The sequence below is a fragment of the Mycteria americana genome, chromosome 9, assembly GCF_035582795.1.
Source record: "Mycteria americana isolate JAX WOST 10 ecotype Jacksonville Zoo and Gardens chromosome 9, USCA_MyAme_1.0, whole genome shotgun sequence".
NCBI classification, from domain to species: domain Eukaryota; kingdom Metazoa; phylum Chordata; class Aves; order Ciconiiformes; family Ciconiidae; genus Mycteria; species Mycteria americana.
The window spans coordinates 4,571,575-4,587,365 of record NC_134373.1 but is presented as its reverse complement, the minus strand read 5'-3'; the positions used below and the strand labels follow the sequence as shown (position 1 = coordinate 4,587,365).

At 47.7% G+C, this 15,791-nt stretch overlaps 1 protein-coding gene across 10 annotated transcripts in view; it reads right to left on the bottom strand.

Annotated features, from left to right (window-relative positions):
* IKZF2 (IKAROS family zinc finger 2) overlaps window positions 1–3,614 on the bottom strand; it is a 121,406-nt gene extending 117,792 nt beyond the window's left edge. For 3 of the 10 annotated variants that reach the window (XM_075511694.1, XM_075511705.1, XM_075511702.1), the window contains exons 1-2: window positions 3,264–3,612; window positions 445–493 (exon numbers count right to left, since the gene is read on the bottom strand). In XM_075511694.1, coding sequence (XP_075367809.1) covers window positions 445–478 — 34 coding nt within the window. In that variant the 5' untranslated portion in view covers window positions 479–493; window positions 3,264–3,612. Of the gene's footprint in view, window positions 1–444; window positions 494–1,791; window positions 1,828–2,252; window positions 2,332–2,584; window positions 2,690–3,263 lie in introns of all 10 variants that reach the window. The other 7 variants (XM_075511699.1, XM_075511695.1, XM_075511697.1 and 4 more) reach the window with 7 other exon arrangements.
* Window positions 3,615–15,791: the final 12,177 nt, after the last annotated feature.

Here is a 15,791-nt window from a genome sequence, read left to right as displayed (position 1 = left end):
GCACTTTAACATATAGACCTTCCCCTCCAAAGATCCCACAGTTAACTGACAGTTAAACAAAGCACTTAAACTAAGACATTTTGCCCTGACACAGAAAACGGGAGAAATGCATAGTGAAAGTCATAAAAAGTTTTTGGTTGCAATTTGAATTTCTGAAGATAAACTCTCTCTCATTTGCAAAGTTCATTCATCCTCACTAAATATTTAAACCTAGAGCTACTCACCCATGCACCCCTCCCCATGCATTTTTCAGTCATACACAAATGACTGAAATTTATGTTTAAATTTAATGTTTAAAAATTTTTGTTTAAATCCTATTAATTCAGTGTCATGTCAATGCAAAGACCATACACAAAGAAGCTAAAGTTTCAGGTGTCTGCATTACAGGAAGGATAGTGGGAAAAGGAAAATAGTTCAGAATAATCAAATGAAATGACTACTTACATGTTATATATCCATCAGCAGCCTCTGCTTCCATAGTCAAAGTGCAGTGCTGCAAGGCAGAAAAGTACACCCTCAAAGATGCCTGTCAGTACCAACCACTAAATGATTAAACTTACTTAAAGCCCTAAGTAGTTGCCCATTTTACTGCTGCTGCAACCATTGCCTAGAGAAACACACAAGTGTGCTGCATGTGCTCATTCGCAAATCACTGAACTCTTCCTGCAAATTATCTGAGTAGAGAAATTCAGCTGCCTCCTGGGCAGGAGGCACTGGGATCATCTTGGTCTGACCATACCTCTCCCTCTGTCCCCCACTCCCATTTTTACCTGATCTGAGAGTTTTTTCCCCCGACTTTCCACTTGTTTTGTTCAAGCTGGGATGGTAACGCTTTATCAATTATCAGCTCTCGCAGCCAGAACAGACTTTGAGGAGATGGATACGATTAACAATTGCTCTTTTCACACACACTCCAAGAGACTCCATCCTGATCTAAACAAAATAAAGCCCTCCAGTCTCCGTTCCCCTTCGAGAGAGTCATTACAACTCTGTGTCTCGTACCACCGTATGTGCACACACACCTGTACACACACCTGTTCACTCTAACCCTATTTATCTGCCACAGCATGGGGCCGAACGTCACACTTAATACTCCCAGATCATGCATTTTGTGGCGTGAAGCAATCTTAAAGTTTCTGGAAGCACTTTGCTGACACAGAACAAGCTATTACTTTCCAGAAACCCAAGTAACTGTATAGAATGACACCCCCTAGCTATCATTTGATATATATTGAGGGGGGGGGGGGGGAAGAGAAAGAGAGAGAGAGATCAATAATCATAACTATGTTCTTTTAAGTGGAAAAGTTAAGAATCTGACATGACCAGAGGAGAATTTTATTTCCTCTCTCCCTCCACGGCCTCTTTTTTGCCTTTAGTTTCAAAACTCTCACTGCACCAGGCAGCTAAATTATTCACAATGAGCCATTTCTGTATTGATCGCCAAGTATATTTAGCCCTGGCTCCTGGAATTTCTCCATTACTTACTGGAAAACAGGCAGCTTCACTTCTTGTCTCCAAAACCACTTCCCTCCCCCTCCCTTAACCCGCTTTCCTTCCCCCCCCACCCCGCCTTTCCCCCAATAAATAAATACTTTTCTCTGTGTTCTTCTTTGGTATAAAGCAGATCAAATTCCCAAGGCATTCAGCACATAACACTTAAATTTCAACCTGCCCAGCTGCTACCAAACTCTCTTCAATTACTGATTTTCACATGACTCTTAAAAAGAAATCTCAAAAAAAAAAAAAGTTTCCAAAACAGGTAAGCCGCTTCCTCAAGCCCTTCAAAATTACCTTATCTTCCCCCTAGTCCAGGTAGGCAGGCACACACTGAGAAAAAGAAAGAAACATCAGAAGCAACAGGGAAAGATCATCCCAGCCAATGAAGTGGAAGGAAAGAAAGGGGAGGAAGGGAGGAGGAAGAGAAAGAAAGACAAAAAGAAACACAGAAACATCCATAACCGAAATTAAAACACGGTTTGATTTTTATTTTTTATTTCTTCAAGGGGGGGGGGAGGAGGAGGAAGAGGAAGGGGGGAAGAAAAAAGTTTGGTCACCATTTTTAGGCTGGTGGTGGCAAATCCCAGCTGCTAAGCCTCCCTCTCTACAACGAATGGAGAGAGTTTTGCTCGGGCTGAAGACACAGCAAGATGGGGAAAGTTTAAAAAAATAATTTTTAAAAGAAAAGGAGGGGGAGAGAGAGAGAAGTGGGGGGGGAGAGGGAGAGGGGAGAGAAACCCGCCCCCGGCACTTACAGGTGGGGCATGCGGAGCCGGGGAGCCGGGCAGCCCCGGGGATGAGCCGGCGGGGAAATTCGCTCAGGAATGGCACATACTTTGAAGGAAGATGAAGAACAAAAAAAAGAGAGGGAGAGGGAGAGGGAGAGGGAGAGGGAGGGAGGGAGGTCAGCCGGTGCTACAGCAATGCGATTAACCAGCGGGGAGAGAGAGAGAGGAGAGAAAAACTTGATCCACCGGTTCGTTACGAATCGGCACGAAAACGGGGGGAGAGGAGGGGATGTGGGGAGGGATGGGGCGAGGGGATGTGGGGAGGGATGGGGTGAGGGGGGGCCGGCAGGCGCACTCACACCCCGCGCAGGAAACCTAGGCCAACTTCCCCGGAGTGCTGCTCCGGCCCTGGGCGACGCCGGGCTCCGCGCCTCATCCCTGCCTCTCCCCGCCCATACCACAACCTGTCAAAGTCATGGAAGTCCTGCCTCATTTTTCATTTTATTTTATTTTATCCCTTTCCCTTCCACACACGCACACACACACACACACCCCCCCCGCCGTCGTCTCTCCCCCCTCGCCGCCGCGCCAGGCCGCAGCCCCCCGGGGGCCCGCAGGTGGCGGCGGGCGCTGAGGGAAATGGCAGTTGGGGCCGGCGCTGACTAACGGACCGGGCGAGCCCCGCCGCCCCCCGGCACACGCACGCCCACCCCCGCCGCCGCTCTCCGCCCGCTTGGGATGGATTTGGGGGGCTTTTTCTTTTTTTTTTTTTTTTTTTGGGCTAACAGCAACAAGTCATTGGAGCCCACCGCCGTGCGGGAGATGCTGCACAACCGCACTTTAGTCGGGGACCCCTCCGCACACACACAGACACACCACACGGAGCCCCGCCGTCCCCGCAGCCGCCTCGCACACCGGACGGAGCTGTCCTCCCCACCCGGGAAAGAAAGAGCTGGGGGGGGGGGGGGGGGGGGGGAGGAGGGAAGGGAAAAAAAAAAGAAAAAGAAAGAAATAAAAAGAAGCCAGGCGCAGATTTACCTCAGCCGCGCAGGCAGTGAATCACTTCCATCACCCTTTTGTTTGTGTTTTTATTAGTGTCGGCTCTCTCTGCCTAGTGGAGGTGTGTTTGTGCACGGCAGTTGGCTATGGAAACTAAGGCAGTGGAGCTGTAGCTAAGGGTAATCCTGTTTTTACTTCCTCCATCTTCAGAGAGCAGGGTTAGCCTGGGACAGCTGGTCAAACCCCGAGAAACCGATCCGGCGGCGGCGGCAGCCGCACGCCCGCACTCACTCACTCACTCACTCGCACACACACACGCACACGCACACACACACACACACACACACACACGCTCGCACGTACACGCGCGCTCGCACCGCCACACGCGCGGCCGCCGGCGCCCCCACGCGCGCGCGGGCGCGCACCCCCGCGGGCGCGCGCCGCCCCAGCCGCCCCGCGGCGCCTCACCCAAGGGTCGGCGCGGCAAGCGCGCGGCGGGGGAGGACGGGCGGGGAGGGAGGGGGGCGCGGGGGGCGGGTGCCCGCGCCGGCAGGGCCGCTCAGCACGCTCGGCAATCGATTAGCGGACAAGTGCCGCCGCCGCCGGCTGCGCTCCGCGCCTCACGCGGGCGGACACACGCGCGCGCGCCGCCCCCTCAGGGCACCGCCGCGGCCCCGGCCGTGTGTGCGGGTCCCCGTCCCCTTCTCCCCTCCCCGGGCACCGGGCTGCCCCGCGGCTCCCACCCGCCCCCCCGCTCCTCCTCCCCTCCGGAGCGGCAGCCGCTGGGCCGCCGCCGCCGGGAGGGTGAAGTCGCCGGCGGAGTCATGATTCAGCACTTCTATTTTTAATAACCCTCGCCGCGGCCGGTCCCGCCGCTCTCCCGCCTGCATTGGCGTTGCTCGAATGACCGCCGCGGTGGGAGGCCGAGGGGGCGGCCGGAGGAGAAGGGTTCAGAGCTGCCGTGCTTGTTATCTCATTGAGCATTCAAAGTACATATGAGGTAATTTCTTTCTCTTTTTGTGAGTGTTACGCTTAGAGAGAAAGCCCGGTTAAAGTAAAAGCCTTTCCACGCTATTTTCCCCTTCTCTTGAGAAGTCGGTGCGGTGGGGAATTATTCTCCTGAGGAAAACCCTTGCCCCGACTCACAGCCGAGGCCGAAGCGACACCTCCAGCTGCCCCAGTCCCAGCTCGGGGCCCTGCCCCAAGCCCACCGCAGCCGGGTGGCACCTCCACACCAAGGCAGCACCCAGGCTCTTCGGGGCCAGTGGTGAACCCTTGATGTGCTTTCTCACAGGAGCTTTCCCTGCCTTCGACAGGTCTTAGATCAGGTGCAACAGCATCCGTCTTTTTCATTCCAGCGTCTCTTTGTCAAAGCCAAACTGCTGGGTGCTGGTGACTGTAGTAATGCCATTATTAGGCACCAGAGTTAACGGTCCATTAAGAAGCTGTGGTTGTGCATGTCACACATTGTATACGCAGATATCATTACATTTAAATTTGCCAAGTTAAGCACACAGACACGAGGAAGCATCGGAATTCAAGCTGCCCATACATCCTTGAGCCTTTTCACCCAACAGAGCAGCCGAGACGAATAACCAGGAGTTACCCTTTATTTCCACTGGTACCGAAGGGGAATAACACACACGTTTTGCCAGTGAGTTTCAGACATGCACTGATGAGAGTACGTTCATCGCTACATACCCACGTTCTCCGTGTATCAAGAGCCTGCAAAGGCTCTAGGTACCTGTAAGTTTTGCTTTCAAGCAAAATCTTAACTACGGCCTTAACTCTTGCTCCAGCTACGTGCGAGCACAATACTGTTGTTAGAGGCAGCAAAGTAAAGCCTAGGTTTTAGTAGCTCGGCCACTTCACATCAAATGACATTCTGCTTTGTGGTGGCAGAGCCACCCTATCCTGAGAGAGGGAGACAAACTCCACTTCTAAAAATACATTCAATTATTCAGCCAGCCAAAGACACTGAAGTTAACAGACAGCTCTCGCTCCCCAGTGTTACAGATTTTAGCCAATTAGTCATTACGCCACATCTGTGAAGTGGGTTAATTTAACTCTTCCTATTTTGCATAGGAAGGAGGCAGAAAGGTTAGGGGACTGGCCCAAGGCCACAAAGAGCACTCAGAGCTGAGCCTCGAAAGCAGACTTCTTGTTTCCCACGCCTACGTTTCAACAACTAGACTTGGCTTGCCTACATCAGAAAATAGACTGGCATAGCTATAGCTGTGTAATTATACCATAACAGTTTATGCTGGAATAACTCTCCTTGCGGACATTCTCCTCCAGATGGAAAGTGACTTCCCAAAAGCTGTCCAAATGAATCCCCTCAACAGCACACACTTTGGGTTTTGCCTTTTTCTTCCCCCCCCCCCTCTTCATTTTGGGGGGGTCAAAATTCCTGAGATGCGGATCTCGGCAGCATTTTGAAGTCTTTGATCACTTTTACAGACCATTGAAAAGCAGGGACAAATGCAAAGCATGTCATTGAAATGCTACAACTCTTGTTGTCAAGATTTTTATGGTGCTTTTCATCAAAATGTTGAAAACTGAAAGCTTCCAGCTGGCTCTCCTCACAGGTAATAATTTAATAGCTAACAGCTTTTCTCCCAAAGCTGCTGGAACCTGCCTGAGCCATGGAAGCTGATGGGAAAAGCCAGACCCATCCTCTACAGTAATTATTTCTGACTTTTTAATCCCGCTGCTCCATAAGCTTTCAAAACCAAATGAAGCTGTGAAAACAAGGAGGAGTGACCAAAGGAAAAGTAAGGGGCAGGGAATGAAGTGAAAGGGTTTGCCTTTAAAAATAGTCTTTGTTAACTCCAAGGACTGCAGAGATGAGCGCATCTTCACTACAGCAACACGGGGGTGAATCACTGGTTTCAATGCAAAACTCAGCTCGGGGGCTGCCGCAAGAGCTCCACGGTGATTAACATCAAGCACACACCTGCCCCCAAATGCTGCTCAGCAGAGCAGCTGCCATCATCTTGAGGACCAAGTGATGGTTTGGGGATCAGGAGACCAGGGTTCACATCCAACCACGGTCAGAGGTCCTCCACGTAATTTCAGCCAAGTCGTAATTTCTCTGCGTTTCAGTTCTCCATTTCTAAAACACGGTGAACAATGCAATGAGAGTTTTTCTTCTGCCGAGCATCGCCCCAAGAGCCATTCTCAGCTTTGCCGTGGACTTCTGCCACATGATAGAGGTCACTTCAGCACACCTCTGAAAGAGCCATTTCCGGAGCTCCTGTGAGCCTGGTGGGCAGCCCCTTTCCCTTCTATTTCCATTGACAAGACCTAAGCAGCCTTCACACACACACACACAGCCTTCCTTGCTGCCTGCCCCGGGACAGTGTCCTGACACACGAGCCCAGCTGCCCCGGGGATCACAGGCTGTGCCAGCAGCCACCTGCTCTTGAGATCTGTGCTGTCCCTCCAGGCATTCGCTCGGTCTCCACGGGCCTCAGTTCTCCTCCTGTGTGCTGGAGATAATAGAGCTTCCCCCGTCTCACAGGGACCCTGGGAGGAGAATTTAATTGCTCGTCGCTTGTCAGTAACGTGCTTTGATAGGCCAGCGACGGGCTCAGCCTGTTTTCAGCAAAATATTTAAACATTTAAGCCCTATATATGTGTGCATGTGCACAAGCATGTGTGTGAGAATTATTATCCGAAACAACCGTAATGCTTTTTATGTAAATTCTGGTTTAAATTGTCTAGTTCTCCTTTTTTGTATGCCTGTATAAGGTCAAGGTATTCTAGGAGTTCACTCCCAAAAAGCTTGTGTCAGGTATTCACATAAGCAATGGTTAATCGCAGCAAAAGCTCCAGATTTATTTATACTCAGCAAATTAAAAAAGACATCTCTAACACGCCGTTGCCTTGGACAGCTATGAACACCGCAGAGCGGCAGACCCCTGCATCAGCTTTCTTGCCATTAGGCTGAACCCTCTCCTCTCTACCCCCAGAAGGGGCACTTTGAAGACAAACTGGATCAAATCCCAATATACTTTGAAGAGGACAAACGTAGACCTTTCTTTACTTGGCTGTGCGTTGGGCAAGCTAAAAACCCTATAAGCACTAATCTATTCATTATTCCATCTCCTCCTCTTTACTACAATAAAGCACTGTTTTATGCTTATATGCATCAATAGAGAGACCTATAAAGAAAATAATGAACATCCTTGAATATCTTCAGAGCATACCCTATTAATTTTAAAAGGGACACAACATACTGTACCCCTTGTATTTCACCAAGATAAAAGCCTATAGATTAATTCCTATTAAAACAGTTGGTATTTTCAGGACATGCAGATGTAATTTATGGAGAGGCACAATACTCATAATAGCTCAAAGGCCACAGAAACTGTAGATCTGTGTCTGTTACTGTAGTTGTACAGGCATTCATTGTACAGAGAGCAGTTGAAAAGGCAGAGTATGTAATCTGAATACTAAATTTGTGAATAGTTTCTCACTTGGGCTGGTTAGGCTTTTCAAGAGCAGCGGATGCTTTGTGGGGGACTTTGTAAAACATTCTGCTAATATATCACATGGTTGCTGTATTTTCTTCTCTTATCTTTACTGTTAGAGCTTTATTCATCAAGACACAATATTTGATTCTTAAAAGGGCACCAGCTCCTCCTCTGTACTCTCCACCTGAATTCAGTGTGCTCTGTATGAGACAATTTTCACAACAAATAGTTCTTCTTTTATAAAGTGGGCAACTCTAGGTGTATGTAACCCCAAAGTATACAAGAAGCAAAGATCCCTTCCCTCACCCCCGTGTATTCCAATTGCTATATCCAAATTACTTGGAAAATAGTATTATATTTTCTGTTTTATTATCAATAATAAAAGCGTACAGGTTTTCTCTTTTATTATGGAGATATAAAGGTATATGGATATATCACTTAGGAGGAAGGGCAATTCTAAAGTGTCCTAACAAAATTTAATTATGACAAGAGCTGCTAACAGAGAAGCCTTGAGCCTGGGATCATTTTTATTCTTTGCTTGTACAGCACCTAGCACAATGAGGATTTATGCATGACCTAGCTTCCCACTTAGTACTTCAACAAAAATAAGAATTAACTCTTGCTTTGCTTATCACAGTACCAACAGAATTACATACATCCAGTACTGAACAGTGAACAACACAGAATTATGAAGTTCATGAAGCAGCTGATACAAAAATGTGCTGGATTTATTTAAATTACTGGAGTTGGTGAGGTATTTAGGCAGATAGACAGTTGTTACCTGAGCTGAAATTCGGAAAAATTATAGGTGTCAGTTCTGTTGAGTATTGCAAAGTACCCGGGAATGTTCAGTGACAAATGACCGGACTCATGGCTTTGCAACATCTGAAAATTTGGCAGGAATAGAGTTCTTCTTCCATTTCTCTATGATGGGATTAACATACAGGTTGAATCTCAAAAGGTCAAAAGTTTCCAGTTGGGTTTGAAGGGGATTCTACAATACAGAAGACTTGCATAAGCAACTGTCCTGAGGCTACCAAATTAAGCTGCAAACATCATGGGAGCAGGTCATGTAAGGCTTCTGACACTTAACTTCTGGGTTCAACCTGATATACTACAGCTATATTCCTGGTTCTCATCTTGGGTGAAAAACAGAATAGATAATGCCACCCTATGCATACATTTCCGAACTTGAAGAGTTTCCACTACACCTCTTTAAAGCTTGGCAAAGAATTGAGCTGTAAGGACATTTTCTCTTTGAATCCAACCTACCTGCCAGTGCGCAGCGTGGGCCAGCAGCTCCCTGGGGGCCAGGAGCCACAGCGATGCTCCAGGGCAGCATGGCAGGAACCTCATCAGCCAGGGTCCATCCCACAGCCCCCAGCAAGGGAGCAGGGTGGGCAAGAGATGATGGCCAGGTCTAACCAAGAGCCCTGATCTCCAGGCAAGCCTGCAGTGATGAGGCAGGTCTGAGGTCAAGCCAAGAAGTCACTCTGCAGGTCGGGATCAGCAAGGTCCGTGGCTAGGCAGGGGCACAACTACGGCCAAGCAGGAGACCAGCACTCCTCCAGTATAGCCCAAAGAAAGAGCAAAGCATAGAGCTGAGCTTAAATGGGCTCCTGGCCCAATGGTGGGAGTGTGGGTGGAGGCCCCAGCCGAGGTTGATCAGGGTTATTAGGGTCTGTTAGTGCCTGCAGGGTCCTCCCACTGCCAACCCAGCTTCAACTCGGAACTACTATGGATAGGAGTTTTCGAACACGGAAAGAAAGAGCTAACCTCATCATAAGTTAGAGAGTCTAACTGACACTGCACGCTCTTGCTCAGCAGGAGCTGTTAGGCATCCCGCTCCTCCGTTGCTGAAGAGTGATGCTGGGCAGGAGGGAAGTCACAGGCATGTTTTAAGCTCACGTCTCACCTTACCTTGCAGGAGCTTGTGGATCTCCCTGGAAGTTAAACAGGCTGTTTTCCCTGACTCTACCTGGGTGGTTGCATGATTTCCCTCAAGGTCCCAGGGCCTTTATTCAACACACGTGACGGATGTCCTGTTTATTCACTTCACTCCTCATTCGCCACATTTCTAAAAACGACACCGCTCCTGTTCAGCGTGCACAGCTACAAAAAAGTCAGCACGGATTTACTGGCACGTACTTTACCCTCCTTAGTCCTTGTCCCTGTTAGTTCACTGCTTTTCCAGCATCATGCTGGTGCTTGGAGGGAGCCGGGGAGAGACAGTGGTGCTGGGTCAAAAACTAGTTGCTGTGGTGGTCAGGGACTAAACAGCTGAAGCATCTTTCAGGCTGACAGCAGCTCCTGCAGGTGTGGGGCTCTGTAACACGACCTGAACCAGGGGACAGGCACGGCTGTCCCAGGCCAGGGGAGCAGGGCAGGGATTAGTCCCCTTGGTGCTGCTCCACGCAACGCGTGGACTCAGAGTGCGCAGTTCAGTGTGAAGTACCACCTCTGCAGTGGGCGCGGGGGGCGAAAAACTGCCATCCAAACCAGTCATTTGATCATTGCAGAAATGGTATGTCGTCGGAGTCCCATGAGTAACGAAGCCAGAACGTAAAATTGTCCGAAAAAACAAAAACACCCAGTGCTCCACCCCCAGAAGTGGCACAGCTGAGCCAAAGGCTGACACTCTGTCACCTCAGAGGTTAAGGACAGCCTGGGGACTAAGCCTAAGCCTGGATTGTGGATGACTCGCTTTCAATGTCTTGCTTTGGAGGAGGATATTCATTTCCCCATCCATTTACAAGGGGTATTCTGCTATAGGCACCTTGTTTAGCCTCCTATTCCTCGACTGCTTCTGGAGTCCATGGAAAGGAGTGGTGCGTCCAGATTGCAACTCCAAGCACCAAAATTAGACTCCTGCTTGTAGGCACTCTCCGGAGGAGCATTTCTTTCTCTGGTGACTATACAGGGGGGCTGGAGATAGCAGCTGGCTAAATTAGGTACTTAGAGTGGGTGAGTATCCCTGTTCATACTTCCATTCTTCACCTAGAAAATAAAGCTGATAGTATTTCTTCTCCTCTGTCAACTGTGTTGAGGAACAGGAACACCCCAGTGAGAGGGGCAGGGACTTGGATACAGCTGTGAGGGAGGCCGTGCGAGCGTGCAAGAGAGCCACTTAAAAAATAGGGGGGCTGTATGCCTCTCTCGTGCCCCTAAGCAAAGTGTCATCACAGAAGTGTCCTGGGGTTCGATTGTGCAAATACAGTCACCTTAAATTAACTGGCCACATAAGCAGTTTTAAAGTGGAGCCAGGTTAACTTTGATTAACCACAAGCAACAATTTAGATCATAGAAATAAAACCTTAGCATCTTTTTACGCTCCTCTCAGTGTTACCCGAAACAACATTTGACCACAGCCTTTTAAAGCTGCGTGTTAATTTTTATTGCGAAGCATTCCTCTGCCTCACTCCAGCAGCAGAGCTGATGGAGTGCTCCACAGCCTTTTTTTTAGGAGACTGATTCGTTTAGTGGTAGAGGATTTCTTAATTTTTCAAAGTTTTATTTATTATTCTACTAGGTTTTATTTTACTCCAGGAAAGGAATAACATTTCTCTGCATCCAGACATTACCCACACATAACTGTGCAAGCAAAGAAAACATAACTTCATTCTTGTGGTTTGAAAACGCCTCCTTTTTCCTGTTTATTTGTTTGTTTTCAAGAGGGAGGCGTTTCCACTTTTTAGTTCTCCTTTGGGAATTTAAATCAATGACGACATCATTCCGTCTCTATATTAAAAAGACAATCTTTTACTCCCAGCTACTGTCAATACACTGTCATTTTTTTCTGAAATCTGGAAGAACAAATGTTACTTGCTGTTTATTAGCAACATGAGGGATTCTTCTAATTAAGATTTTGGGTGGTAGAATGATGGCTAAAGAAGATGTCATTTTATCAGGTATCTTTTCTTCACTGCACAGGCCTGAGCTTATACCACTTGATAGCAACAGAAATTCTCCTACTGACTTCAGCTGAAAAGACCCTGTCTAAAATCCACAAAAGTAAAAAAAAAAAATACTCAAATTTTACAGCACTATGAATGAGGACATAAACAGAAAAACCTTTGCAGATTTTATCATCATCTTTGTCTTAAAAATTCTTCTCTGAATTGCTTTTGCCACTTTTTTGCGTCCGTACAGTGCTAAAGAGTGTTCCTCTCATAAGAAAACTTTCCTCGTGCAAAACACTCACAGAGTTTATTATGAAGCCCTACAGAAGGACCAGATCTCAGTTTACTCATTGCATTAGAAAGGCAAGTGCTTTTTGTACGGGCTTGCTGCTGGTTTGGCTTTGTTGGGATGGTTTTTAATTCAACAAGGGTATAATTTTACATTCGGCTCTGAAGTTTGGTTAAAAATAGCTATTGAAAATGATCCTTAAAATCTGAGGATGTTTTCCATGGAAATTGTCTCCAACGAAGCTATAGGTCTTTAGCGTTGACTTGATCTTTAAGTGATTTCTACACTATATTGAGTTGCCTTAATTGGCTGACAACAAAATCATGACCCTCCAGCGAGGTTATCCTAGATGGCTCATGCAAGACATTTGCACATACGACCCTTTGAAATAAAGTGTTTGTCTGGCTGTAGATGGTGCCTTCTTCTTTTGTGAGACAAAAGAGCTCTGTTGAAAACCCTCGCTTAGTTGTCATCGCCCTAAAAGCAGAGACACTGAAAGAGGAAAAACTGAGACAACGACTTCTCTAAGAATTATGATCTCTGGCTGCTCTTAAAGTAGACAGAGCTATGAAAAAACCAAAATGCCAAACTGGGGGGCTGACCTCACGTGTCTCCATGGGAATGGTTTTTTTCCACTGCCTCCTTTAAGAGGTAGTTTCTTACTTTAGATAAGGGAAGCTCCATCAGCTGCTTCATAGAGCAAAACTGACACCCACTGGCCACCCCCAGTACTGGAAACATTTTGAGCTATAGAGCAATCCTTGCTCCAGGGCAGAGCAGGAGAAACGAGAGGTGGAACAACCTTCCAGCTCATCTCAGCCCTGCTTCCTCACGGCGCACGGCCTCAGCCGTGGCAGCCCCAAAACCCCACTGCCACGAAGCGGGAGGATGCACGACGGAACGCTCCGGCTCCCTTTCGCTCCTTGGGGAATCAGCCGTATAAACTCCTTTTACACGACAAATGACAGGGCTCCTGTCCCTTTCTGTAGGAAGATGGACCAGCTTTACTGACCATTTTTCCCCTGAAATGCAGGATGACTTTTCATTCGATCAGTCTCGGGCTTGCTGTGCCCACAGGCCACCACGCTTCCCTGCATCAGCTATTTGCAAGCACCCATCCATATGCTGGTTGCCACTCAGCCAGACTTACTCAATTCTGCTCCGGCGGAGGTCCCTCTCTTCTGCGTCCCAGATTTCTCTGCGGTATCCTCGTTCCTCGTCACGCTGTCACCTCCGATCGCTGGAGCTTTATTTTCAAGGCTCCCAAACCTAATGTTTCCTGCCAAGTACTGTCGCCTGTGTGTTGTGTGAAGAAGTGGCCCTTTTTGCCTCCCTGTCGCAGCACAGGCCAGAATTATGTTGGCATTTATACATTTATTTTTCAATCGCATTGCATGCTCATATCTGATTTGCTGTCCACTTAGGCACTTCCAACATGATTGCCTTGTAAGTAGCTCCTTCCTACCAAATATCTTTGGTTTAGATTATATTTATCTCCTCATGGAGAACTTCAATCTTCCCCGAGATTCAATCTAATTCTGTTATTTCCTCCACATGTCATATATCATCATGTGCTACTCTCTGGTATTATTCCTTGCTCCCGTCTGGTCTTTGAAACTCTTCTCCACTCTCTTATATGTTAGTGAGTTCATATAGTACATTATATTCTACACGGAGCATGTCATTTTGCTGAAGGGTACATTATTATATTTTATGTAACCAGCGTGCCCTTTTATGCCTGCGTGATCAGTTTGCACTTTAGCTATTTTAAACATCCCGGTAGTACATTATTCAAAATTTAAAGCACGGTATCTCTAAAGCGCTGTCCTGTTTCTTATCACAGTTTCCAGGCTGTGTAGAGTAACTTACGTCGTTAAACGGGGAAGAATGGTTTTTAACACTGAGCAGCTTCATCCATGCCACGCTCCCTGCCTGTGCCGCTGCCGGAGCTGGCTCAGCCTCAAGGGAAAAAGGAAAGCGGGGTAAACTGTGCTCTCCCTTTCTGAACACTCCTACATTCAGATCGTCTCACGAGGCTTTTCGAGAACAGGCAAGCTACTCTAATATTTTAAATAATTGTTTTTTGGAGACCTCTCGCAGAAATGAAAGCTCTGACTTCATTTTACACTTCTCCTTTTAACTTCTCCAGGTGAGCAAAACATCACCATGCATTGCTGGAGAGGAACTTGATGAAGTTACAAGATTATTTGATGATGTTTAATAGCTGGTTAATTAATAAGTTGAAGGCAACATGTGACAGCAGCCTCTCTAAGAGGCATAGAGGCCACAGTGTTGCTCTGTATTTCCGTAATACTATATATACATCCACTTCAGCCTCAACAAATGCCTCTTGCCCGCAGCCTGACTTCAGGGGGCTGGCGGGTCCTTAGGGGACACAAGCACAAATACCTCTGACAGTGCTGTCAGAGGGAACCGGCCAAAGATTTTGGGGCCACTCATTGCCACATAACCAGCGTCAATAGTACAAGGGAGGGAGATCCCGCCTTGACTTCCCAAGTCCAGGGTCCAACTGCTTTGACTTAGCCCGGTGGTTAGTCCAGCCCAGCTCTGAAGCGTTACCCTTTCACAGGGGTCCCTGAGGGACACGTTGTGGGTCTGGGTTAACAAGACAAAACTACTTGGCCCACGGCTGTACGATGTAATTTGTGAGCATGCAGAGATGCCCTATCTGCCCAAGCGTTTGGGAGCAGTGGGGAAGGAGCTGGAGGGAAAGTCCCATCCAAGCACAGACACACCGGGAAGGGTCGCCGGCTTCAGCAGAGCTGTCACAGAAAGCGCCAACCAGGAACTTTGTCCCTCGCAGTACAAATACTCTTTATTGCATCTCACTTTGGTTTCTAGTCTTGCCTGAATTACAATTCCTCCCAAACTACAATGTGCAGCCTCATGGCCAGAGGATGAGGTGGATGAATACGGAGCCTGTTCATCCCCACATGTCACCATTTCCCAGAGGTGGTGGCCACTGGTAGGACGCCTTGTGGCCGTACTGGGGGGGACTTCCCTTCCGTGGTGATAACACTATTAAAATAATACTAAGCTGCCGTATACATGGCGGACGGCTACACATCATTTATTGATTTTCCTTGCTTAAAGCTTCGCCATGATTTCAGGCATGCAAAAATCCATTATGTCAGAATGATTTGTCAGTAAATTGCTTCTTATGGTAAAAAGGGAGGGGAAAAAAAAGACGTTCACTGAAGCGTCCTGGGATTTTCAGGCTATGCCTTAGGTAATCATGGGGTTGTGAGAATACGGGTAAGTCCCCACCTCAGTTCATGCCCACACAAATGATATGCTTTCTCTGCTGGCTTCCGTTTGAATATTCTTTTCCGTATTCAGACTAGATGTGTCTCTATATAGTGAGACTCCTGGGGGAGAGAATTGTTCATATAGACGAACCTCGTGTTGTTTAGCTTTCAAATTTCATTGTTCAAAGCAATTTCTGAAAAAGGACCCACCCCATCACCCTCCTGAGTATTTGCTTATTCAAGGTCTGCAAAGCCGGGTAATTTGCTCCAGCTCTCAGCGTGGGGGCACAAGAAGAGGCTGTATGTTTGCAGAGGCACAGGACCCATTTTGGTCGCGCAATTTTGCGGACATGTTTGAACACCGAGTCCCTGCGCTCTCCCATGCTATCAGGTCATCCTTCTGAAAGCCCAGTCCTGAAGTCCGTATTAAATGTATGGTGTTGATGTACAACCCTGATCTTAATTAATGTTTGACTCTTTAAAACTAGACTTCACATCCACTCTACTGCATCCTAGTGAGACCTCTTCACTGTGCCATAAACTGTGAGGTTAGTACCTTAACTACCCGTGTTTCTGTCTTCTCGTGTTAATACTGAGCCATATCTGTTAATACTGAGCCAATATCTGCAGCA